Source organism: Liolophura sinensis, chromosome 1 (assembly GCF_032854445.1).
Source record: "Liolophura sinensis isolate JHLJ2023 chromosome 1, CUHK_Ljap_v2, whole genome shotgun sequence".
In the NCBI taxonomy this organism is placed as follows: Eukaryota; Metazoa; Mollusca; class Polyplacophora; order Chitonida; family Chitonidae; genus Liolophura; species Liolophura sinensis.
In genome coordinates this window covers 35,125,273-35,150,810 of record NC_088295.1, presented here as the reverse complement: position 1 = coordinate 35,150,810, position 25,538 = coordinate 35,125,273, and the positions used below count along the sequence as shown (strand labels likewise).

Sequence of the window (25,538 nt, the reverse complement as noted above, 5' to 3'; positions counted from 1 at the left end):
AGGAACTGATTTTATTCAGACTTGAAGAATAACAGAATATTAAATTTTCTGCAGGAAAATGTGTACCACATTAAATTATTCTACGCGTCTTCGGTACAATTATTCCCATCTTCATTTTGCATCATCTTGGATCCTTCGCTTGGAATAGAAGATACTTCAGTTCCACAACCTACAGTTTCAGTTAAGGACACACCTAGAGTTTTCTGTTGAGATGGAACAAAATTTCCCTCAGATGGTTTCTGTTCTGTTTCACTCTCGGGATTTGGAATGTCACTAGCTCCTGAATCAACAGTGTTTAGGTCTGGTTTCTTGGTATCCTTTTTGGCAACACTTGTCTGCTCTTGAGCAGGACTCTCCGCTGATTTCACACAAGCCACTTCATGCAGGTTGTATTTTCTCAGTTTGTAGAAGTCTCTGACGACACTAAGACAACAAATCTTACACAACACCTCTACGAGTACCACTCTATCCGGGGTGTGGTAGTCACAGGAATTCAGGGGATTCATGTCTTTTATAAGCTGGCCAATACGGGGAACGACTTTGTCACGAGACAAGCTGTTGTTATTCCTGGATTTAAACAGAACAGAAAAAGTTAGACTTTCACCGAAGGGAAGACGGAAATGAGGCTCTAAAAGGGCTTCAGCTGCCTGCATTATATCCTCAACAAATGCCTTACATGTTACCTGAACAGGTAAGAGTCGAAGAGCGAAGCGGCTTTTCAGAATTTGAGTCGTAGCAATGTCACTTAGTATTTCATGACCAAGCTTGCTTGGGTCCTCAACATTTGCTTTAATGAACAAGCAGTTTTTTGCTGAACAGTCGAGTCTCTGAAAGCGTCGTTCAGTTGGTTTTGTCTCCTTCAGGGCCCTGACTTCCTTCTGTAAAGCAGTTTCAATATCATCCTCTTCAGACTCATCAGCATCACTGTTACCTAATTCATCATTACCACCTGCAGCTGAGGACTTCTCCCCTGAAAGCTAAAAATTTACAAAGATATACAAGTGTACATAGCCCAAGGGAGATAACTAAAGCTGTCCCAAGAAATTATCTCCCTTCATAGCAAGCTATCAACGCTGCACTGCCATTTGTTTCTTTATTTATTTCAATGGGGGTTTATCACCATGCTCAAGAATATTTCTCTTGTGCAGCGGCAGTCAGATTAATATGCGGATGAAACCAGACAAGATCCTGAGAAAAACACCACTTGAAAGAAATAACCAGCCTCGAAAAGCCTTAGCTGGCTTCAGGCACCCACCATGATCAGTGAAAAGCCATTGGCTTCTGTGAAAGCAGGGCTCAAAATTAGCAAATGGCCCAATTTCACAAAGATGTGGTACATGTATGATAATCGCACATACACAACAATGGTGTGTGAATTGTGATGTACAAAATATCGTACGACAAATGTACAATAAAAAGGTGTTGTATGCCGCTTTATGAAACTGGCCCCTGTTGTTCTGTCGGACCACTAGATTTTGAATAATACTGGTTCAATGGGCCAGCAGAAAATACAAACTTATCAGAGAAAAGTCCTCATCTTACTTAAAAATGAGGGTATAAAAGTTGTCAGACAATCAAAAATTTGAAACCTACAATATGATTGCAAGCATTGGCAGAAAACCTTTCAAGCATCTTGCCTCATGAGAGGCCGTTGCTTCACTACAATGTCAAAATCCAAACTATAACTTATGTGGCGTCAGAATTTGAAATTTGCATCCATCAAAAGTGGCAAACAATCATTCTGTACTATCCCATGCAAAATCAGAACACCACAAATCTTTTTGTGTCAGCGCCAGCAAAACTTGTGTGCGGGCTAGTAGAGCCCACAGAGAACTGTCCTTAGGCGTCCAGTTTTGACTTTCGTTTTAAATTCAAACCCCGGAAAGGGCCACTTCTGCTAAATCATTCAGTCAGGGCACTAATTCAATCAGAATAGGAATGCATGTTTTACAATACCTGCTAAGCCCAGGAGTTTCGAGCTATGTGAAAGGCAACATATTTGTGTGAAGTGACCAATCATCTTGAAGTCAGGAGACCATAGGTGCAAACCCTGGTCGGGTCATAAAAAAAGACTTTAAAAATGAAACCAGTTGCTGCCTCATCTGGCGTTCAGCACTCAGAAGTTAGAGCAAGGAAAAATGACTGGCTGGCCCGGTGTCAGTATAATATGACTTCATTATCATGGGTTGGGTATCATGTTTGGTGTCTTCAGTGGTGGCAGTACTTTGGCAGTATGGACTCGTCCTGCCACAAAAAGACATTATATATGTACACAAATCTAATGACTTTTGTTGTCACATGACTGAAAAATTGTTAAGTATGACTTTAAACCCCAAGTATACATACATATATACAATATAACGTATATGAACACTACCTGTTCTGGTCCATACAACTTGTCAGCATACTCATTCAGTAGATTATAGCACTCCCTAACTGCCTGATCCTCGTGCGAGTTACACGTTACCAGGAAGCCTTTCATCTCTACATCCAGCACATTCCTTTTGAACTTTTTCTGCTTGGCACATTTGATGTAATATGCCTTTGATCTTTTCTTCCCAGCTCCACCATGACCTTTATGCTGTGCACTCATACTGGGTTGTTTAAGGCCGCCCAATCAATTGATAAACATAAACAGAACAGAAAAAATATAATGCAACAAAACTGTGATTAGGAGTACCTGGATACATAGTAATCAGCAAGAAAATATGCATCCAAGTTTTGAACATTACATGCTGCTGCAATATTTGTATCATTTCAAATTTGTTCCAATCTTAACATTTCGCTTTACCAGAGTAGCAGATAATTACAAATGTCATGACATGAAGCTCGAGAACAGTCAACATATGGGCCTCTGCCTTGTTGATATGACTACACCTGTTCATACTGAACAACTGTCAGATCTATCATTCAGTTTGATCATAAGCTATACAGAACTACAGAACTAAATTTAACCAGATACATGAAAGGTGCGCTTTACTATCTCCTTTTCTTTACTTTTCTTTCTTTTACACATTACTAAGAAATTCTCATTCATAGCATAACTTGGAAGATGTACGGCTGATATCTTCAACAAGTCTCTTATTCTGCTTTTTACCAGGCAAAAGTCAGTGGGTTACACTATACAGGGACTCTGGTTTCCTTCATTCATTAAACCTGATAAATAAATTCCAGTTTAAGGAAAGACTGGCTTTCACACGATTTGAATCAGTGTGATAAGTAACATTAATACCACGTCAGTCCCAGTGTTTGTTACTTGCATGTAATTCAGATGCCAGTCAAGTCTTTAGTCCATAATGAGTGATAATGCGTGAAAAGCTTATCTTCTACACAACCTATAGAATAATCATTCATTGGTACCCATTTTGTACATTAATTTTCCTGGCTTCAGAAATGACAAGCCCAAAGGGTCTATGGGTGTCAGTGTGTCTGTGTTTGTTTATCATATCTGTTTACTTGACTTGTGTTAACTGTTAGGTTTACTCAGGAACTTTTTACTCATGTTATATCATGCTGGTGTTTGGTCAGGACAATTAATGTTTAAGAGTTGAAGAAACTGGGAAGATCTCATTTTTATTTTGTTAACATCCTTGTCAGATATCGTTCTTGACTACATTGTCATGAACTGCACCTTCACTTGGTGGTAGTCTGGGGGTGAGATTTGTTTATGGTAACAAAATATCGTCTCTAGTTACGATATGGTAACAAAAAATCTTCTCTAGTTACGGTTACCCATCCAGGTTTCCTACAAAGTTACCCATGCAGCCACACACCCTGGACATGGGGCGCCAGAGGCTTCTACACTCAGAGGAAAATGGCTTGGAATTAAACGATCACATTCTGAATAACATAATACCTTACATATCTAATGTGTCATATTTGCTGCTATCTGTCCCAGATTTTCCAAAAAAAGATAAATGAAAGTACCTGTTTACCAACGTATCGCACTGCATGCACGACGCATGAAGACCATGTGAGAACAACCAGGTAACTCTTCTCTGTTCGGAGGTGAAATTAATACATACTTTCATTCGCGTTCACCATGCGAAGATCTTTCATTTTTGATGCATTACAAATTGTGGTTTTTGGTTGGTGATGGTTTGATGTTTTCTCGATTTAACGTTGTATAAATTAGGGACTTCAATGAACTTTAGGCTGAGGTAAATTTTATCTGGAATTGTGTGTTAACGCGCATGAAAATACGCACTGCATTGCAGGTGTTGTATCACAGTACTACAACAACAACAACAACAGCGACGACTGTCAACATTTTTGAGAAACCTTACCCTGTGGATTAGTTACGAAAGTATGGCTGACGTCTCCTTAGATGACTATATCCTACAGACTGGATTAACACAACGGGCTAACAAAGGGTATAGTGAGACACTGTTCATTGTCTTTATTTCAAAGGCGTCATTCAGTATACTTGCCTTACGGCATGCTTCCATTTAAGTCAACAGTCACTCCATGTAAAATCATTAAGAGTTTCCAAATAACACTGCTAACGCTAAATTACCCACCTTATCTCGTTTCACATACATCCAAGGACATATGGTCAATTCTCTCCTCGTCCACAGTTAATTTCTTCCCTGGTAAGCTCATTTTGAACCATATTTTTATGAACAAAGTCCTTGACACCTCTTCTCATTTCAGACTTTTATTTGGACTCGCCATTGTGTGCACACGGACTGTTTGTAAGTTATGTCACACAGGCCGTACATACTGAAACTCTTAATGATTTTTAGTGGATCGACTTCTGACTTGACCTGAAGCATGCTGTTAGTTTTATCTCAAAATCTGCTGCAACTTCTGTTCTGAATATTCGGGCTATATATGCTTATGCCTCGATGTCTTTTATAACAGCATTTACACTGTTATAGCTCACAGAGCTGTGTCATAACTTCGGAACTTTCAACTTGGACTTCACTCCCTGCTTGCACCCACAATATTTTAGTTAAATTCTAGTTATCTTGTTATGTTGTTATTAGCAGATTCAGTATTTATGGAGTCCCATGAGTTCACGCAGATATGGATGAGACAGGGTGAAGGCTCATGCAAATTAACGCAGCTAAAAGATGAGATTTTACGGTACTTGCTGCACTGAATACACAACTTGCATAGCCGGGAATGTCATAAAATCACACCTTATAGCCGCGTTAGTTTATGAGAACCCCCATCCTGTCTTGTCTCAATCTGCTTGAACTCATAGCATTCCTGAAATGGCGCCTCAGCTTATTGATCAGATTTTTATGGGCTACACTTAGCCCTAAAAAACTCTGCCTTTGCTTCTATATTTGGTAATCACTTTCGGCAGAGTCAGACATTATTATCCTTACTTTTCTTGCATTACTGCCAGAGTTTATCCATCTTACACCTCTAGCCCTTATCAGTTTTTTCGCCTTCTTTCCCTAGCAGACTGGTGGCCTTGAAAGTTCCATTTTAAAAAGAAACCAACATGCGATAGCAGTTATGGCGAGTGTAAACAGTGTCGTTCCCATTTGTCGAGAGTTCCCACCAAAGTGACATATGTCAACATTGTACTCTGATGACTTGCTTATTTTCACAGATATAACGGCCCAGTCAAAGGTAAAGTTGTGATATCAAACCCTGGTGTGAAGGGACGTCTTGGAGGATTGACTACAAAAAATAAACGTGTCAGCCCTATTAAATGGCAAAATACTAATAACAGAGCCACTGGATTTGCGCAACATAAACAAGATAAACAAGGGCAGCAATTTGGTCTGACAACAAAAAAGTTCGCTGGTGGACTTGTTACAAGAAAATTTAGTGGTGCAAATCAGAATCCACAGGCTAATGTGACTGTAACAGGTGTTGGCAGTTATCAGAAGTTTGATGCACGGCAAAAACTTTCAACCAAGAAACCTGTTGATGCCAGGGCAAAGATCCTTGAGAAAACCAAATTTTCTGATGCTCGTGTTCGTATACAGAATGCCAGAGCTACAAAGGAAACCAAAGGTCCAGGTCCTCGTGTACAGGTGATTATGTCTTTTTTGATGCGTGTAACTCTTTGTTATGTGAAAGTGAAGCTCAAGTTCGTTCTGCACCCGTACATGTGAAAAGCCATAGTGCTGGCTGCCCTCATAAAAGTTAAATATTGTTGAGTATGGCATGAACACCAATCAAATAAGTAAATAAATCAAGTTTCTTCACATTCTTTTTTTTTTTTTTTTTTGAACAGGTACATGTGTTTTGAAATGTGAAAACCAAAGTATGTGAACTGTTATGCTCAAGCAGTGTTGAATCACATAGTTCTCTGTGTTAATTCTCTTTTTGTATAGTAAAGGTTTGTCATTCTAATTGTTTAAAAAATCACAAGTGATGCTTGAACATGACTGAGTGAACAAAACAATGCACCACTAAGGGGCCATGCTGTCTTAGACAGATTTTTCCATAATGAAGAATCACAAAAGTGTTTGATTTTTCATAGGAGTTTGAGTTCTTTGATATAGTTCCAGATTTTTCGCCTCTAATACATTTAAGTAAACAAGTTTTGTGTTTTACAAATTATAGAAATTTAACTAAAAGTTTACCTGTCTTGACTTACATTTCAGTTGAGAAGTCCCCCGTCCGCTGGCACTCAAGTAAGGGCACAAGCGGGAGGAAATGGTGCGATAGTGAGAACAGTAAGTTGTATCAATATATAACCGCACTGGCTGTAAGTTGTGTTAATATTTGTTTTCATGCACATGGTGCCTTGCATATGTTAACACAGTGGTACAGCAGCATATTCTGAAGGGGTAAGGGGATATATTTTGTAAGTTGGGTTTCTTAACTAAAACTGTTTCATAGTTTATAATCTAAACATGCTTGATAGATTTTAATTTATGAAATGAACTTTCATGAGTATATCTATTATTATTTTCCTGATTGTAGGTGAATAACAACCCAAACACAGGTGCTGTGCGATTCGGAGGAATCACCAGGACTAATGGTGGAGGATTACAGTTTAACAGTGGAGGGAGTCAGTTACACAGTGGAGGGAATCAGTTACACAGTGGAGGGGTACAGATACACCGTGGAGGTGAACTGAAGATCACCAAACCTTCAAACTTTGAGAAGCCCTCTATGCCCAGCTTCTCCAAGACCATATCCTCGATGAAAGTCCCTTCTGGTTATGAGGTATTAAAGGTTATCTGAGCAATACATCCAGAATTCCTTAATTCCTTACTGTTGATTTGTTGCCAAGCTCATCAGAAAAGAATGTCTGTCATTGTTTAGGTCAGTTTTCATCCTCTTCTAAATAACTTGGGTTATATTATTTGTTTTCCTGCAGTTGAGGTTGTTAGCACGCCGGTTTGGTGGAATGACCAAAGTTGACAAGTTCCTCCCACTAGTGTAGTTGCTGTGAGTTCAAGTCCAGCTTGTTCTGGCTTCCTCTCCAGCCGTATGTGTCCTGTTTTAAAACTGAATTCTGTTTCTTATATTCCTGGCTTCCGATCTTTGAATTAAAATTCCACTTTTTCATCATGGGTGATATTTTTGGCAAATATTTCCGTTAATTACCAATTTTCCAACCAGTATTTCAAACAATAAAACTCCGCCCTGTGAGGATACAAGTATCTGCTAAAACTCTCGTTGTTGGGCCTAATTTTCAGTCCTGCAATGTGACACAAGATACATTGTTTCATTCTCAAGGGTTCGGCATTCAGCTGGTCACATTGCATCAGAAGTGCTGGAGAAAAACTGAATAGTGGAGAGTCATGACTTTGCCTGAGTGCATGTGTCAAGTGTTTTACACCAGTTCAGTTCGCCATTATGTTCATGTGTGTATGTCGAAACAAAAGCTTGTTAGCATTATGACCAGCAGCTCCAAAAGAGCAGAAAAAGCAACCCATGACAATGCAGCCTTAGCTAAAGGTTGCCACTCCATAACAAAAGTTGCCACTCCATAACAAAAGTTTTCGGGTCGAGTTCTTCGGTTGCGTCGTCTTTAACAACAACATCAACTCCACATCAAACTCCGATTGGGGAAATTCACAGCCAACCTGATGTGCCAGCATCTGTTGTAAAGAACCTTGAAATTAACAACTCCTTGTGCTGAACTCCCAATTAGTTGCTCATTAAAGATGAATTCACTGAGAATACCCAGGAAACATTATCAGTATTTTTCAGTAAACTCTGTAAAAAGTTTAACACACATGCTTCATTTGGTAGCTATACGTGAGCAAATGAGGTATTTAAGATGCTTAGGAAGGACAAAGGTCAAGGAGCACCTTAAAAGTTTTCAGTTTTTGTAAAATGTGTGGCAGTCCTCTCTTTTAGTTAAATATTTATTATTTTAACTGGTGTTTTATGCAGTACAATTAAATATGAATTGATCTTGTTCTATCACATAAAATGAATGTTAAAAGTGTAAATCCTCATCGTTGACAATTTATGCATTAATGTAGTAAATATGCTTAAATTTATTTAGTTTATTTAGAATGAAAGTTCTAAAGTTTGTTTAGAATAAAAGAAATTAGACAGCATCTCTGGCAAAATTAATGAGGAATTACAATAATCACACTTTGTTTTCAATCATCAACTTATGATAACTGTATCATTTCTGTATTCATTTCTGGCAACGCACAATCGTCGGCAGTCGAGGGCCTGCTGCCCCCGAACTCCCATTTACTTCACTCTCATCTGGTGATGTCCTATTGGGAGAGGGGTCTACATATAGTGGTGTGAAAATCTGTCTCCGCTGCATTACGTATGGCGTAGACCAGCATACACTCGCCTGAAATGGCTTGTCCCCAGATGCCAAAGTTAATGGGTGTCAAAAGAATAGTGTCCCAGTTGTCTAGAAAAGCTTATTGTAAAAGGTGACTGTCATGTCAGGTCTACAAGTGTTATGTTCTTTATTTGTCGAATGCAACTATTCTCGTCCTGGTAAAGCTGAGACATTGCTCATATGACGTAAAAAACTAATCAATCGATCTAAGGCTAAAGTATGTCGAGGATCGTTTCATTTTCATTTTTCCGAACTCAGAGTCATATTTGCATAATGCTGGCCGTCGTTGCAGAAGTGAAATACTCTTAAGTACGATGTAAAACATCAAATAAATGTAGAAATATGTGTTGTCTTTTGTTTTAAGCCCTCACTCTTTCATTGTACCCTATGATGATACTACCTTTGTCCATGTACACTTCCCTGGTTTTAACTTGAAACACTAAGATTGAACTGATTACCATTAACTGTTTACCATTAACTTTAAATTTTGGATTTTCCTGAAATGTTTCATACCTGTTATGCTGGGAAGATTTGGCTGTTTAAACCAGTTTTACTTAAATGAACCCAGATGATTCATCCTTGTTTGTAGGAATTCAAAGTAAAGCTTTGGTTTAGCTAAACCTGCTATCAATCAATCAGTAGAATCCAGATTTACACTAAGATGCTTTGGTTTTCAGGACTTGTTTGAAGATGAGCCCATGAGCCTTGGTTCTGAGTGTTCATCCCTGATAGATGCGGACAGAGGACCAGTGATTAAAGTGAAGAATGAACACTATTCGCAGTACTCCAAACCTACCCCTATAACATTTAATACAGACGCTCGGCCCCAGAGAAGTGGTAATGGCACCAGTAGAATGGCCCCCGTTACCATCGCTCGTTCTGAGCCTGTTACTGTCTCACGGTCCGCTCCCATTATGTATTCCTCACAAATAACCGACAAACAAAGCGATCCTCCAAATGTTAGGCTTTCCATGGATTATGCTGACGAAGAAGAATTCATACTGAATGCTCCAACACCAGTGCTGCCCAAATCAAGGCCCCCTCCCCCTAAGCCTGCGACTCCTGTTATGGTAGGAGGACCCCCATTGGTCCTCAGCCGTTCCCGCCCCAAGACAGTTCAGAGTGAGACAGCGGTCAGCAGTGCACCAGTCGCTGCTCCCCTCAAACTCTCTCGGCCAAGTGGTCGCCTCTCCGCTCCAAGCTCCAGCAGCAGGGTTTTGCCCAAGGAAAAGATAACACTCTCAGCATCCTCTTCCATAGATGGCCTTAAAAGGGTAAAGTATGGAGTTGGCATGTCATTTAGACAGTGGCATTTGCATGTAATCGGTAATGATAGGTGAAAAATCTGTATTTTGCCTAATAACATTGACCATATTATAGTATTATTGGTTTTGATTTTGGGTCAAAAATTATTTGAAAGTAGTAAGAGTTCGAAATGAAAGCATTAGCATACTAAAATCCAATGCCTGTATTCATGCGTGTTTTTCTATAGTTCTCTAGAATTTTTATTGTAACTTTGTCTCTTGGTTTGAAACAGCAACAGGAATGCTAGCTCTGGTAAACAGGTGATAGAAGATCACTTTTTGAAGCACAGTCTAACTCACTATCAAATTGCCTGTGTTCAGAGGCATGCTTATTCAAAAGCGTCCATGCATTCTGAAATACGGCTGCTCTCTTGTTACTTTCTCTAAGGATTAAGCATATCTTCAGTGAACTGACTTGCTTGCAACACTGAATCATTTTGTTTTCTTATACTGTTCAGGATTTGACTGAGGATGTTGGTCCTGGTGATGTCCTCAGTCCACTCCAGGGGTTCCGTATCCTCGTCACCAACCTCCATCCGATTGTCACGCAGGATGATGTCATCGTAAGTTCACAAAGCCCTTTGGAGCACTGGCTCCGTTTGACATTTGTATTTGCGGACTAGTTTTCAAGGATCAGCACATTTTCCTGATCAATTCGAAGTTTTGATTTTGTTACTGAAGCAGCAGTTGATGAATATCTGTTTTCATGACATCTTGATCAGAATGTTTACTTTGTCAGATTATCTTGCAAATTAAGCATTTTGTCTTTAGTAATAACTGACTACGTGTAGTGATAGCTCACCAGTGTTTTCCTCATTTGCAGGAGTTATTTGGAGCCATTGGTGCGCTGAAGAAGGCCAGATTGGTCAAACAAGGATCAGCAGAAGTTGTCTACGTCAACAAAGAGGCAGCAGTTGTAGCCGTGAAAAAATATCATAATAGAGAGTTGGATGGTGAGAGAGAATAAAACATTTAGAATTTTATGGAAATGTTGTTGGTATATTAGCAATGTTGTAACATGCAAAATGCTTCTATGTCTACATCTGTTAAATGAATGATGTTTGAATACCTATATACAAATGCATAGTTCAGTAACAGATATGCAGAATATGTTCACCTCAGAACAATGTTGGAGTGTTTCTTCACAAAACCAGTACATTATGATTTGCATGTGATCTGATTGATGCAAAACCAGTGCATCACGAATTGCATGTGATCTGATTTGTGCAGTGCCAGGGTATCATGATTTGTACGCCCTGTATTTCTTTGCAAAGCCTGTTTCATATAAAAGTCAGCATATCATGATTTATACATCCTGTTTCATGTATCATAATATGTATGTTTTTTGTTTCATGCAAAGCCAGGCTATAGTGATTTGTCATGTTTTGTACCAAGTCAACATATCATGATTTATATGTCAAACAAAGCCAGTCTAACATGAGCTATATGTTTCCTCTTCATACAAAGCCAGAATGTCATACTTGATATGTTATATGTTTCATACAAAGCTGGTCTGCCACCAACCTGCGGATGGTCATGTGGGGCTGTGCCCATTTTCCTCCTGCCATAATGCTGGCCACAGTCGTATAAATGAAATATTCTTGAGCATGGCGTAAAACACCAATCAAATAAATAAATCATACAAAGCCAGTATGTCATACTTCAAATGTTACATGTTTCATGATATATATGTTATTTGTTTCATACTAATCCGGTGTAAAACTTGCATGTCCTCTGTTACAGGCCAGCCCATGCAGGTCAAACTCATCACGCCAGTTACAGCCTCTGTTCCAACACCCAAAATATCGGCAGAGATCAAAGCGCTCACCAAGTAAGACCATGTGCAAACGCTATTGTACTGAGTATAAATTGCAGCACAATTCTAATATCTTTGTATGAAAGGCACAGTGATAAAAATTGGAAAAATGAATGACTATGGCAGAACTCCAAGTCAGCCATGTTGTGGTGAATAAAAAGTGGAAGGATTATCCTCAGTATCACTAGTACCTCTTTGACTGACTGTGTTTGTTTGTTTGTTGTGTGTTTCAGATCTGTGAAGGACTCAGTGGGTAAACCAAGCGGTCCACCTGTGGACACAGGACTTATACACAAAGCTCTGTTTAAAACAGGAGGGACGGTCACTGGCACAAAACCTGTGACGTTTACGGTCAAAATATGAACTGATACATACCTGTGGTGTCAATCTTCAGTAGTATTATGGCAAGCTGGTTTCCAGGTGTGGATACTCCAGCAGTGGGAACTTTTACAATGTGCACTACCAGATTAACTGTCTTACAGTGGTATTGGTGTACATTATATACCTGCCCGTAGTTAGTATTACCTGTATAGAGAAGACCAGGTGTAGAGACAACTTCCTTCTGTGTTAACAGAAGCCTTCATTGACCAAAACTTTGCTATCACCGATATCACCTTTTAAATAATAGTGTTGACATAAATGTGGATAAAAGAATTTGTGTTGAGGAAAGATCGTGTTTTAATACAAGTGGTCTCATTATCATGGTTTGGCCAGATGGCGTACACAGGAGATGATTTAGGGCAGTTTTAATCAGACGTTTGGTATTCTGTGTCTGGCATTTCTTGATAATTGATGCATTGACTTTGGTTCCAAATATTAACATTTTTCACCATTGTATATATATATATAAAGGGTTTTTTTTTTTTATTTTTTCTTTCATTGATGCATGTCACAGTATAAAGCTGAAAAATAACATAAAGTTTGGTGTGGTAATTCATTACTTTGTGATGAAGTTAAGGCTGTTTTGGATCAGCAAATGAGATTGATGACTTGATGTTGGTTAGTGAATTGACCATTGAATGACAGGCAAATTTCATCGCTTTAAGATTATTCACAGAGCATATGTCATTGTTTACAGTAGAGATCCTTGAAGCTGAAAGCACCAGTGTTTTCAGTCGTGTTTTATTTCTGTTCTGTTGTTTTTCATCATTTAATCATTGATTCATTATATCAAAGGATAAACTATAAAACTAAGCTGGAACTGTTTAACTTGTTACACAGTAAATTGCAGCACATTTAGATTTCATACAAGAAGATCTTTTTTTTCTGTTTACTTGTATACATTAAATATGTGCCATTTCCATTGTTGTCAGTTCTGTTGTAAGCCTGAGGAATCCTACATGATCTTAGCATGTAAGTGTGACAACTGTTTGTCAGGTAAATCATGGAAATACTCCTACTTGCTCATAGACATCTTGTTCTATTGAAATGTGATGACAGTCAAGTAATACTGGTAATGATAGCTTAGCTTCGTCATACCAACCAACTGTAACGGGAAATCGTGTCCTTGCTGATGAAGTTGGGTTAGGTGGGGTTAAGTGGGGTGGCTTATCTCTGATGGATAGTTTGTTTTAATGTGCTCAAAAAATGTAGGTTGAGTTTGGAAGGACAACGATTAAATGAAATCACTTGACCAGTTTACCCCAGACCAACCCATTCGAAAATGGAAAGAATTAAATGTGAGCTTTTTAAACCAGTCTGACCAGTCATTTCTTGGAAAAGAAAAAAACACCTTCATACACCTTATACATTTGTAGGCTGAAGGCACACTGGGATAATGAGACTTAATGTAAATTGGAATATGCAGGCTGTAAGACAGCACTTGTTTACTGATTTATTAAGTTGAAAAATTGCAAGGACCTCGCAGAGTAGTACATTTCCAGTAATACCAGCATTCCTGTAGAACGCCTCATCAAGTATTTCCCCTATGTATATGCTGTTATCTTTCTCTGATGTGTTCTGTATCACATCAGTTTGCACAGCACTCTATGGCTGTTAATGCTTTTTGTACATGCACCTTTGTCGGTAGAATAGATTTTGTTAGATAATCTTCCTGATGTTGAAAGCCGCTTTCTCTTCACGTCCATTGACAACACTGAAAGGTATCTAGTTGAATGTATCCACTGTGTACTGTCTCATAAATGTGTTTAATGTGTCTTTGTCAGTCTGCAGATGAATAGTAAGTCTGAGGTTGATAAGCTTCCTTTTAGTTTCGATTAAGTTTTATGATGACACTTGTGCAAAGTTCTAAAGGTCACCTTGGCTGTTGCAGAAGTGTGAAGTACCCTATCATTGCCTGCAGTCAGTTGGGTTTCTGCTGTTCTTCTCCTTGGTGTTCATCAGTGCTGTCATCCAAGAATACATCTCAAATCAGGAAAATATGTTGTTAGGATCATTCATGTTTTTCCACTTGTCGAGGGTGTTAAGGAAGAAATGCCTGATTCTATTTAAAGGTCTAGACATCCCATGTGATCCTGAGCAAGGCATGTTTTTTTCAGTTTGGTTTCAAAGCGTCGAAGGTCAAGTCGGACTCAAATCTAAATTTCTCCTTTATTGCAGGAAATGAATTTGGTGGGCTTTTGTTCATGCTAAAAGTAATACTGGGCTTAGCTGCTTTTACACTTTTGAAAAACTAGGTTGGGGTGTCTTGCAGTTAAGAGGAAACATTGGTGTCCGTAATCAACATCCAACAACTGCCCCAAACGCACAAACCTGGACTGTCATCTGTTATGTAGAAAACTGTCCGGATATCAAACACCCATCTGGAGAAGTTAATACAGAGTACACCTTAATGTTTGTTTATATTTTAATTTGTTGTCTGCAGTACCTTTAAACACACGACTCTATCATGATTCTTTGTGGAGTTTCACACATTGTTCGTACATTAAGACCAGTGCTAATCTAAGACCTTTTTTTTTTTGTACATACCTTACACTTTTCTTTTTATTTCAGATCATGTAAGCTCATTAAACACAGGTAAAGGTCTCTAAACCTACAGAAAGAACAGAGAAACGCTAAGAGAATGGAAACTAATCATGAAGCTTGACTTGTTCTTTAATTTGAATAAATGGAGTTCATGAAAAAGCTTGAATTTATTGTTTTTATGAACATCAGCTTCCAGATAACCCTGTGGGCCTCTCTGGCTTGTGGTTAGCATGCTCATGGAAAGGTCTGTCAGCAAGCTACGGATGAGTATGAGTTTCCCCTGGGCAGCGTCTGGTTTCCTCCCACCATAATACTTGCTGACGTCATATAAATGAAATATTCTTGAGTACAGCATATAAAGACCAATCAGACAAATAAATCCAAACGATCCTATTTTTTTAAAATGAAGCGCTTATACCTTAGTACCAATCAGAGTAGACGAACAGTGAATGGGTTGAGAGATGGGTTTCTTCAAATCTTTTTAGCGACAAGTCAGTACATGGAGCGATTATTTGATCAGGCGTTGAGGTGTCAATTAAATGGCATGTTTATGGCGTAAATTGTCAACCAAATGAATCAACATGTCACAGCCTTCACTTAAAGTTATCAACTGCTGGAGTAAAATGCACTTTCTGCTTGGAAACAATGGTTTGTGATCTTGTATGTAATCCAGAAAGTTGAGGAGCAATAGGCTCACAGGAATGCATTACACAATTGATTTCATCATATTTTGCGCTGCATCACTGAAACATCACAATAAATGAATGGATGTTTGGGGTTTAATGTCGTACTTTGCAATTTTTCAGTCCATTGACGACGAGGAGTCATCAGGTATGTGTACATATACTATGTCTTCTTGTGGCAGACAGTCCATGCCGCCAAAGTGCTGCTGCCATGGAAGTATCATGCTGAAGACACCAGACATGACAACCCACCCCATCACATTATACTCACACCTGGCCAACCAATCCTGTTTCCTTGCTCTAACCTCTCAACGCTGAGTTACAAGCATACAATATTTCAAATAGTACCATTTTTAAAACCTTTGACATGACCCAACACAGGGTGTGAGTCTGGGTCTTCATATATATATATACATGTATTGCCACAAGGCTGAACAACTCAAGCACTTGCCGGACTAACAACACATCAAAGTTTAGTGTGACTTAGCTTCGGCTCTCATCTGGCAAAACTCGTCAGGTACTTCACAGTTTAAAGCAAGAACACAAATCTGGATATAAAATTTTATTAACCGTTTCAAATACCGAAACTGGTATCAAATACATATCTGCACAAACATTTTTCTGACAGATTGCTACAAATATAGGCATGGTAAACTGTACAAAAAAAGGAACTAAATAATCACTAGTAAAACAAGTCTAAAACTACTGTACTTGGTGTAATACTTAAGGGTGGGAAAAAAAAAATAATTGTTTAGTAACTGATCTTTTTGGCACAGAAATTTGGAGAGATCAAAGAACAGTTGAGTACCATACTGAGAGAAAATTTACTATTATGATTGAGTAAAGGAATATGCAAATACTGACAATATTATTTTCTCCAAGCAACCAAAGTTTTATCAATGGCTATTAGTTTAGAAGATGCACAGTATACGGTTATAATAACTGCAACCTGATGAGAATAGAGTGAGAAGATTAGAGTGGCCATGTTTTAATACAAGCCATTAACACAAAGCTAGAAACATCTGGTGATTAACAGTTTCATTAAGAACCGAATCGAATTCTGTTTTTGAAACTGTTTCAACAAATTCACAGGTAAACCTTTCATGGAATACATGGTCGCAAATGGCTACAAACTCTCTCCATGAAAGTTACGGGGTCCTTAGTCCTAGCAGTAGTTCACACTCTGGTAAATCACTAGCAATGTCGGTGGACAAGACTTTAGCACGGCTCCTGTGAGACGGCATTCCATTTTGAAACTATTATATAAACTACAGCACTAAACTGCTTAAATTTTAGTGTTCCTCAAATAAAATAACTGGATACTATTACATAAAAACTTTCAGGAACAATCCATTGGTGTCAATGGTGTAAATCTCGTGGACTAGTTTTGTGGTTGCAAATGTAATGTGAACACTGGATTATTGCACTGATTTGATTGTCTATAATTACATATATGATAATTGTGTAAGCTGCTGTGTAAAGCTGTATACAAGTGAAACTTTTTCTTTTTCAGAAACACTGTGATCTGGTCTGAGACTTTTATCATTGATAATAAATGGAAATAAAAAACAATGACTGAAGGGGGGAGGGGAAGAAATTACAGATCAAAGTTGTATTACATACTATTATATACAAGTAGTATTCTACTGTCCTACCCTACTTTTCTATGACGATGTAAATTTCATGTAAAAAGACTTTGATTTTTTAAACAACCAGAGAATCTCTCTCTTTGAACACCTTGTACAAAATAGTGACCATAAATTCAAATTCACAATCACTAAAACTATCAAAAACATAGAATTTTTGTGTGTACCAATAATGGCATAAATGTGGCAATACTGCAATAGTGTCTTCACCGTACACAGGCCCCTTGCCTTTAAAAAGTAAGGAATGATTTAACAAACAAGTCCCCTTTTTTTACTCCTGTTCAATTTTGGTGGTTATGACAAAACAGATTGGCATGAACATAAAAAGCTGAAGACATTTCATGCAATTGATGGCAATGTAAGAAAACTGTTCCATAAACCTTAAAGAAATGTTGGGTTAAACATGATATTCTTTGGTTTTAAATTAATTTGAATATATGTTTTCTTTTTTTTTGTTCAGACATGGTGGGAATGCATTCGGGGAAAATAAAAAGAAGACTTCAGGTTGGGCTAAATATACACAGGGAATGGTTTGGAAAAAAAAAGAGATCCATTTAAGAAAAGTTTTATTTTCATCTTGTGCACTAGGATGACAAAAGAAAATGAACAATATCCTTACCAATGCCCCATCAACCAATCAGTCCTGCATCTGATTTTGTATCTGGAATCACTGAAAATTGGCTTAATGGCATGTTCCCCCCCAACCTGTATATTAAGTTTTCAAAAGATGATAAACCTTATTTTTTTGTCTTTTTTTTTTACATGTCTTTAGGCTCTTCCAGAAATAAAATGCATCCTGGCCAAGAATGAGCCAGATTCTTTCTGAAATATTCACAAAATACGTTTTTGTACCTTTCATACCCGAAATCAGCTATGAATATTATAGACAGATTTATCAATCAAACACATACATGTCTTTGACTCCCAAGGTTCGTGAAATTTCTGCTATTTCTAAATAAGTAGAAATTCACTCTTCATGTAATGCATTTTGCAGCAGAATGACACTATGATGGACAAGACAACACACATGTTAATACCATAACTGTATCACTAAACAAGCTACATCAGTTACAACAACATCCAGTAAGTAATATATCCAAGTAAAAGCAAATTATACCATCCATTGTAAATCTTGTCTTTTATCATTAAACTTGGGATTTGTCATCATCATCATCATCAATGTTGCAAAATGTATACAATACTGTACATGCCCAGAGTGAGAGAATAGATCCTCATAAAAAAAAGCACAAAATACTGTCCAACTAATTATGGGGTAAAATCATAGACATAACTAAATAGTCAACTGGATTATCTGTTAAGACAATTCTTACTCACTATACTCATACAAATACTTTTCAACGTACAGTGTACATACAGACTGAACATAAATTAGATTTGTAAACTCAAAATCTTTCCCTAATAAGATCAAGTTGACGACCATATATTTTGTCACCTCCGAAGATTACAGACAGAAGAAACTGGTTGTCCTCCAATATTATCACACAAAATGATACACACATGTACATCCAGGTGAAGCATCAAATTATCTATACTATACAAAAACAGTGTACAAAAATTAAAAATTACATTTCTCTCTAAAAGTATACAAAGAATAATTGTGGCATTACCTGGTGCTTTGGTTGATTTGACAGAAACTCTTAACAAGGCTTAAATTCAAAAGCTACAATATAAATCAAAAGCGGTAGAAAACTCTTACAATGTAAATGTTATTATGACTAATGAGAAAAGCATTTATTCCAAAATTTAGAGACTATGGAGCATGTGTTGAGTATGGAACCTATGGAAGACAGAATAACATGAAACTATGCAAGATGGTTAATGTTTTATGATAGAGACCCCTTTCTACAAAAACATAAAATGAATCAACAACAAAAGCAATTACAAACATAGGTTAGGAACACTCAAGTAAATAGCCACTATCCCTATACCTGAACATCACAGATGACTGAACAGTCAGAGTGACATCAGGTTTTCATATATCACTTGGCCTCATGGTGCTGTATCCTTGCTATCATTTTGAGGCAAAAATGGAAAAATTTGATTGTTGCGAAGTACTTTTAAAGTCGCTTCAGAGCTTCATCAAACAAGACGACAAATTTTTTATATGATTCTCAAAGATATATTGAAAGTAAGTTTGCGGTATGTACGTAATAGAGATGGGTATTAACAACCACATGTACACACACATACTGCGATACATCACACCAATGTGTGCAGTAGCAAAACCAATATTTGCCTGAGAGATGTTTGAAAGCTGCATGCGCCTGCCTAATTTAAATACTGACCCACTATAACCTGAGCTCTAAGTACGAGAAATCACCTTAAATTTCGCCTAAAAAAAAGAATTTTTAGAAAATGTAGTACAATATTAGTTTTGGTGCCAAGACTTACATTTTCCAGCTGGTTATCCCCTTTTCTTCTAAACAAGATGATTACAAGATGAATGGAACTTTCAGAATCAGGCAAAATGTGCAACATATGAGTGAAATATGTTGAATATTCATATTCAACATAAGGCCAAAGGTCATTAGAATTGACATACAGGTGAAATATATGTCGATTTATATTTATTTATTTTTCTGATTGGTGTTTTACACCATACTCAAGAATATTTCACTTGTGCAACAGTGGCCAGCATTATGGTGGGAGGAAACCGGCAGAGCCTGGGGGAAACCCACGACCATCTGCAGCTTCCTGGCAGATTATCGATTTATATAACATATAATGCCAAATCACAGCTCAGAAAAAATAGTACATGGAGTAGTAACACCAAAACAAATCTGTAACAACACTGTAATCTAGCCATAGGGAAAGCAATAGAGTCATAACTGGCTCATTTGAAGGGGCTGTATTTTGACTGTCCGTTTGTCCGTCCACTGTCTGTCAGCGTCACGCCCATTCTGTTAAGTATATTGCTGGCAGGTCCAGGCAAACCTTGTTGAGCTTCATAAGAGTGCAGCATGTTCTTCACTGTGTTCAGGTCAATGTTAACCGGTGTGAAATCATCATCCTCATCATCAATGTCCTTCCGGGAGTCATTAGCCACACCATTTACCTGCAATTGTTAAAAACGTGACATTTATTTAACAGCCATAATTAAAAAAGCAAAGTAATCACTCAGCATAACAGAACTATTCAGAAGAGACTGTAATTCACCTAAAGTTTACCATTTTTCAAGTGGCTCATTTTGCTTGATTCTGAATGATTCATCCATGTTATATTGTCACTTATGAGATTTTTGTGAAGTTTGATTAATTTCTTATCAGAAAAAAATAGTGTTGGTATCTCAAGTATCCTTCTAAGGCTTTAATGTGCTTCTGAAAGAGCATTTTTACATACAAAACTTCAGGTGAAAGAGAGTATGCTAATTCACAACAAAATGCCCTATAATGGACCATACCCTCCTGTATCAGGTTACACATCTGCTATTTGCACAAACGCACCCAATATTTGGCCCCAAATTGATGAGTTCTGGAACACTGATATTACTGTCACACAGGTATCACAGGTTATCATACATTTTTGTATGGTGCTTTTATTTAATTCCCAATTAAAATATGAGATTTATCTGATACACACTGAGCTCTGTTTGCTGTGGAGAGAACTGAACATTTTTTTGTCCAAGATTACTTCCAACCCTCTGAATGTTTTCATGGAGACAACCAATACTACAACTGTTAATACTTCATGCAGCAATAATTTAGAAATTGTGGTCATGTTACTTTATAGATGAAATTTGTTATATGTGACAGAGTGCAAGCTACAGTTGGTAACACTTGGGAATGTTATATATTTTTGATGATATCTATTTTTGCATTGAATTTGACAAAAAAAAATAGCAGGGAGTACATGCACTTATCTAACCTTAAACATCAGCGGCATGTAAACTTTGTTAGCAGTGCTACCTGCAGCGTAGCTTACCTGTCTTTTCTTCCTGGGTTTGGGAACAGGCTGAGACTCCCTCACAAAACTCTTGCCAACCTCTGTCTGTGCTAGCTCCCTGTCCATCATATCCATATATTCCTCTAGGGATTTGCCATCCTTCTGCTTCCCAGGAAGGTTAGGGCCTGGGGGGCGGGGAGGCTTGGTGCCGGGACGACCCGCAGGGGCCGGGGGGCGAGGTGGAGGCACAGACGGCCGCTTTGAGGGTGTAGTATTGGCAGATCGACTGGCCTTATGGTCAGGTTGCCTGCGTGTGGGAGTGCCCAGTTCATCATCAGAATCTGTCTCCCAGCCGTACTCACTCATACTGGAACCAGACTCACTCTTGGCATCGTCCTCAAACTCTGCAGACAAAAGAAGATGTGTGGTGAATGGCACTGAGATGTAACTGTGTATGAGGGTCTACCTCTGGCATCTTACATAACTAAACATGTGTTCAAATCGCTGTTTCATAACAGGTAACGGAACAAAGAATTATTAATTTCTTGGACTGGTGTTTTAGACCGTACCCAAGAATATTTAACTTATATCAAGGCGGCCAGCATAATGGTGAGAGGAGACCAGGCAGAGCCCAAGGGAAAACCACTATCATCTGCAGGCTGCTGATGAGAAGTTCCAGAGTCACTGTGCTGCACTAGCAGGCTAACCACCATGCCTGAGGGGTCCCGTAAGAATACATAGAGAATAATAACAAAATTGACAAGAGTAATTATCTTACCAAACATTTTCTGCATGGCGTGGATAAAACCTGTGCTGTCAAACTGTATATCTCCATCAGTTGCCTCCCTGTCAATAGCAATACAAGGAAAATATTATTTGTCTGTGATGGATGAAGAAACTGTAATAGAAATGTAGATGGAAGATACAAGAGAGTTTAAACTGAGAACTATGCTCTCCACTAAGACACTGTAGGAGAAATCTGAATCATAGAGATATGAATAAAGAAATTATAGGAGAAATCTGAATCACAGAGATATGAATAAAGACACTGTAAAGGAAATCTGAATCACAGAGATATGAATAAAGACACTGTAAAGGAAATCTGAATCATAGAGATATGAATAAAGACATTATAGGAGAAATCTGAATCACAGAGATATGAATAAAGACACTGTAAAGGAAATCTGAATCACAGAGATATGAATAAAGACACCGTAAAGGAAATCTGAATCACAGAGATATGAATAAAGACACTGTAAAGGAAATCTGAATCATAGAGATATGAATAAAGACACTGTAAAGGAAATCTGAATCACAGAGATATGAATAAAGACACTGTAGGAGAAATCCAAATCATAGAGATATGAATAAAGACACTGTAGGAGAAATCCAAATCATAGAGATATGAATAAAGACACTTTAGGAGAAATCCAAATCATAGAGATATGAATAAAGACACTTTAGGAGAAATGTGGATGGAAGATATGGGTAAAGACAGTGTAGGAGAAATGTGGATGGAAGATATGGGTAAAGACAGTGTAGGAGAAATGTGGATGGAAGATATGGGTAAAGACAGTGTAGGAGAAATGGGGATGGAAGATATGGGTAAAGACAGTGTAGGAGAAATGGGGATGGGAAGATAGTAGTGATCTTACTCTGGGAAGTCTGTAGGAGACATGTGTGTGGGGGAGATATACATGATGATACCCTGGGAGGTCTGCTCTTTACTGAGAAACTGTTGGAGAATTGTGGGTGTGAAGACATGAATGATCTTACATTTGGAACTGCTCTCTAAAACAGGAGTTGGGGAATATGTGTGTTATCTTACATTAGGAGCTCAGCTCTCCATTAAGGAACTTTTGGAGATGTGTGGCTGGGAAGATATGAATGATCTTACATTTGAAACTTTTCTGGAAGTTTGGAACTAGATAAAAAAGCGTGGATAGACTTACGCAGGGAACTCTGCTCCCTCATGACTAGAGACTGTTTCAACAAAGGTCTTCATGCTCTCTGCAATGTGACTCATGTCCATATGACCGTCCTGGACTTGCTCTCCTCTCCCTGATAGTCTCATTAACATCTCATCTAGCTCCTCTGCACTGATGTCCAGCCAGCTGTCATCTACATAACATCACACACATGTAACAAATACTTCAATACTGAGCTCAAAAGCTCCCTGAATTACTTTTAAGTTTGAGACAGGAAACCTTTTCTCTGTGTAATGTTGTGACGGCACTTGGTTCATGGGTGGAGTAAACTGAGGTGTCAGGAGTAAACAATTACTTAATAATTTAAATGCCAAATTTGAAAGTGAGACAGCTAGTGTGATGTAATCCTACTTTCAAATCACCTTTCTAAAATTAATAGAACTCCCAAAATCTGGAAAAATGAGCAACTCAGTCATGGATGAAATTTTAGGTCATTTAGGGTAGTTTAAAAATTCATACCAATATTTAAATATTGGTACCAAATTTATACATTACCAAAATTATACATAACACTTGTGTAAATTTCATCAAATAAAAAACATTATTTTGATGTCTGATATATATATATATATATTACATTAAGTTATACTAAAAAAATGAATATTACTTAAGAATTATTCGAATACACTTATATGACAGCAGTTTGATTTATGGGTCGAGGAAACAGGACCACCCAGAGTAAGCACTGGTCTTCTTTAGGTACGTGCATTTAAACCTATGATCTCATTGGACAGGGGCTGATCAGGTGCTTTGAGATCACCACCTTAAGTTATTCGGTCCTTTAGAATAGGTATTTCACAGCACTTTTACTTTCTTTGTCGAACGTTATGACCAATCCAGTAAAACAAAATGATACACACCCAGCATTTTAATTACTATGACTAACAAAACTGTCTCTTTCATCCTTACAATATACTGATGACAAAAATACATCAAAGGACTGAAGAGCTCACCATCAGGGGGAGGTAATGAGGCCTCTGCTCTTCTCATGGCCTCAATATCAAATTTGACAGTGTTCAGCAGCTTGAGGATTTCCTGTCCTGAGGTCAACGTATTGCTGAAGACAGAGAAAAGGTCATATCATGCTGAAGATCAGATAAATACAATATGGACAAATCATCCTTGATTTCACAGAAATGGGGTTCTCCAACTCCCCCCTACAAAGGGAAGCAAATCTTGCATCTACTGGAACATGTTACGATTATGAATAACCATAGCTGGTTTTGTTATTAAAGCAGACAGATAGTACTGCCCCATGGCTAACAAGAGCCCTATGGTATCACCTCAAAATTTCCATATTGTTATCAAACAAACCATGTTGGATCAATTCTGTGAACTGAACACGGTCTTCTGCATGTAATGTAAATGAGATAATACAAATTCTACTTACACATGAAGCCATGAAAACTCACAGCTAATAAAGAGATTATGTCTATTTCACCAATTTATTTGAATTAGAAATCCATCCATAAATACCCCTTGCAGTCTGCAGGTTAATTTAAATAACTAAATTCCTACATCCTTATCAACAAGCTCACAAAGGCTCACAAGATTTGTTTTACCTTGATTGGTCCAATACATTCTCTGTGTAGAACTTGTAAGCGCTCTCCTGTAACTTCTGGTACAGACGTGACCCTGGTATTTCATCCTGGATGGAAGGAGCAAATCATCAGAAATACTAACACAAGTCATCAGATAAAAAAATATCTCTGTGAAAGCTCAAAAGTTTAACAGCACAAGAAGAGGAGGGGAGGGGGGGGGGGTGTTAGGGTGAAGATGGAATGTTCTTCCCTTTTATTGTACCTCTCAACTCCCTGAAGTTATCCAAATCATCTATGATAAGTCTCTATATACAAATCAGCTTCAATGACAAAAAATTTCTCAGCTGAAGTACTGTAAATCTACTTTCCTAAATAGGAAACTATATACATGTACCAATATTTCTCAATTTTTCAAATGTACAAATGATTATTTGAATCACCTTAATATTAAAATCTTCAACACTTTATTATGCATCACTAATTGAGAAAAGAAGAGATTATGTTAAAGGCTGTACCTTAAAGTATCCCTTGTCACTTAATGACTTCACAAAGCGTTTCCATCGCATGTCAGACTTTGGACTGCTCTCACTGTTGCCATTAACATGACTATCTGAGCACTTGCTGCACAACATTCAAATCCATGGGCCTATAGGGTAAAAACAAATCAAATTTTCACTGAAAAGAATTTTATTTTAACAAAATTACATTACAAAGATTTCAAATCCCTTTTTCTGAAACAAAACATTCAAATAGCAGCATATATGTACTGTTACCGATAAAGAAATGCATTTACACTAGCACACAATCATATATGTACATGTGCTAGCATATGGTTCTGTTACTGATAGACAGCCACGTCTGACACTACACATTGTGGTTTTACTCAAAGGATATGTCAAGTCAAACTTAACACTGGAGTACATAACACAAATAACACATACCAGTTTCATGCCAAGGTCATGTGACTTGAAATGAGGAGCTGATTGGCTGGGAAGCAC

The 25,538-nt window shown here is 37.8% G+C and overlaps 3 protein-coding genes across 3 annotated transcripts in view; 1 reads left to right on the top strand and 2 right to left on the bottom strand.

Moving 5' to 3' along the window:
- LOC135482239 (THUMP domain-containing protein 1-like) lies at nt 1-3,972 on the bottom strand. Its single transcript, XM_064762118.1, has 3 exons — nt 3,928-3,972; nt 2,378-2,594; nt 1-977 (listed from the first exon to the last, which is right to left on the bottom strand). The coding sequence occupies exons 1-3, from the start codon at nt 3,951-3,953 to the stop codon at nt 81-83; spliced, it is 1,140 nt and encodes a 379-aa protein (XP_064618188.1). The 5' UTR covers nt 3,954-3,972; the 3' UTR covers nt 1-80.
- An 87-nt stretch (nt 3,973-4,059) lies between these two features.
- Nucleotides 4,060-14,921, top strand: LOC135474508 (uncharacterized). Its single transcript, XM_064754183.1, has 9 exons — nt 4,060-4,373; nt 5,567-5,996; nt 6,573-6,644; nt 6,895-7,140; nt 9,412-10,008; nt 10,497-10,601; nt 10,862-10,991; nt 11,782-11,869; nt 12,088-14,921. The coding sequence occupies exons 1-9, from the start codon at nt 4,309-4,311 to the stop codon at nt 12,215-12,217; spliced, it is 1,863 nt and encodes a 620-aa protein (XP_064610253.1). The 5' UTR covers nt 4,060-4,308; the 3' UTR covers nt 12,218-14,921.
- A 4,452-nt stretch (nt 14,922-19,373) lies between these two features.
- The window catches only part of LOC135481748 (protein ecdysoneless homolog), a 22,302-nt gene continuing 16,137 nt past the window's right edge, over nt 19,374-25,538 (bottom strand). The window contains 9 exon segments of the mRNA XM_064761430.1: nt 19,374-20,184; nt 21,051-21,415; nt 21,790-21,857; nt 22,964-23,132; nt 23,953-24,056; nt 24,562-24,647; nt 25,056-25,171; nt 25,174-25,186; nt 25,482-25,535. Coding sequence (XP_064617500.1) covers nt 19,963-20,184; nt 21,051-21,415; nt 21,790-21,857; nt 22,964-23,132; nt 23,953-24,056; nt 24,562-24,647; nt 25,056-25,171; nt 25,174-25,186; nt 25,482-25,535 — 1,197 coding nt within the window. The 3' untranslated portion in view covers nt 19,374-19,962.

Coding starts and splice junctions, on each gene's coding strand:
- LOC135482239 (XM_064762118.1), bottom strand. CDS start 3,953: ATGCAGTGCGATACGTTGGTAAACAG. Junction 2,595..3,927: donor TGCGATACGTTGGTAAACAG/GTACTTTCATTT, acceptor TAAACAACCCAG/TATGAGTGCACAGCATAAAG. Junction 978..2,377: donor AGTTGTATGGACCAGAACAG/GTAGTGTTCATA, acceptor GTAAATTTTTAG/CTTTCAGGGGAGAAGTCCTC.
- LOC135474508 (XM_064754183.1), top strand. CDS start 4,309: ATGGCTGACGTCTCCTTAGATGACTATATCCTACAGACTGGATTAACA. Junction 10,992..11,781: donor TCATAATAGAGAGTTGGATG/GTGAGAGAGAAT, acceptor CCTCTGTTACAG/GCCAGCCCATGCAGGTCAAA. Junction 11,870..12,087: donor GAGATCAAAGCGCTCACCAA/GTAAGACCATGT, acceptor TGTGTGTTTCAG/ATCTGTGAAGGACTCAGTGG.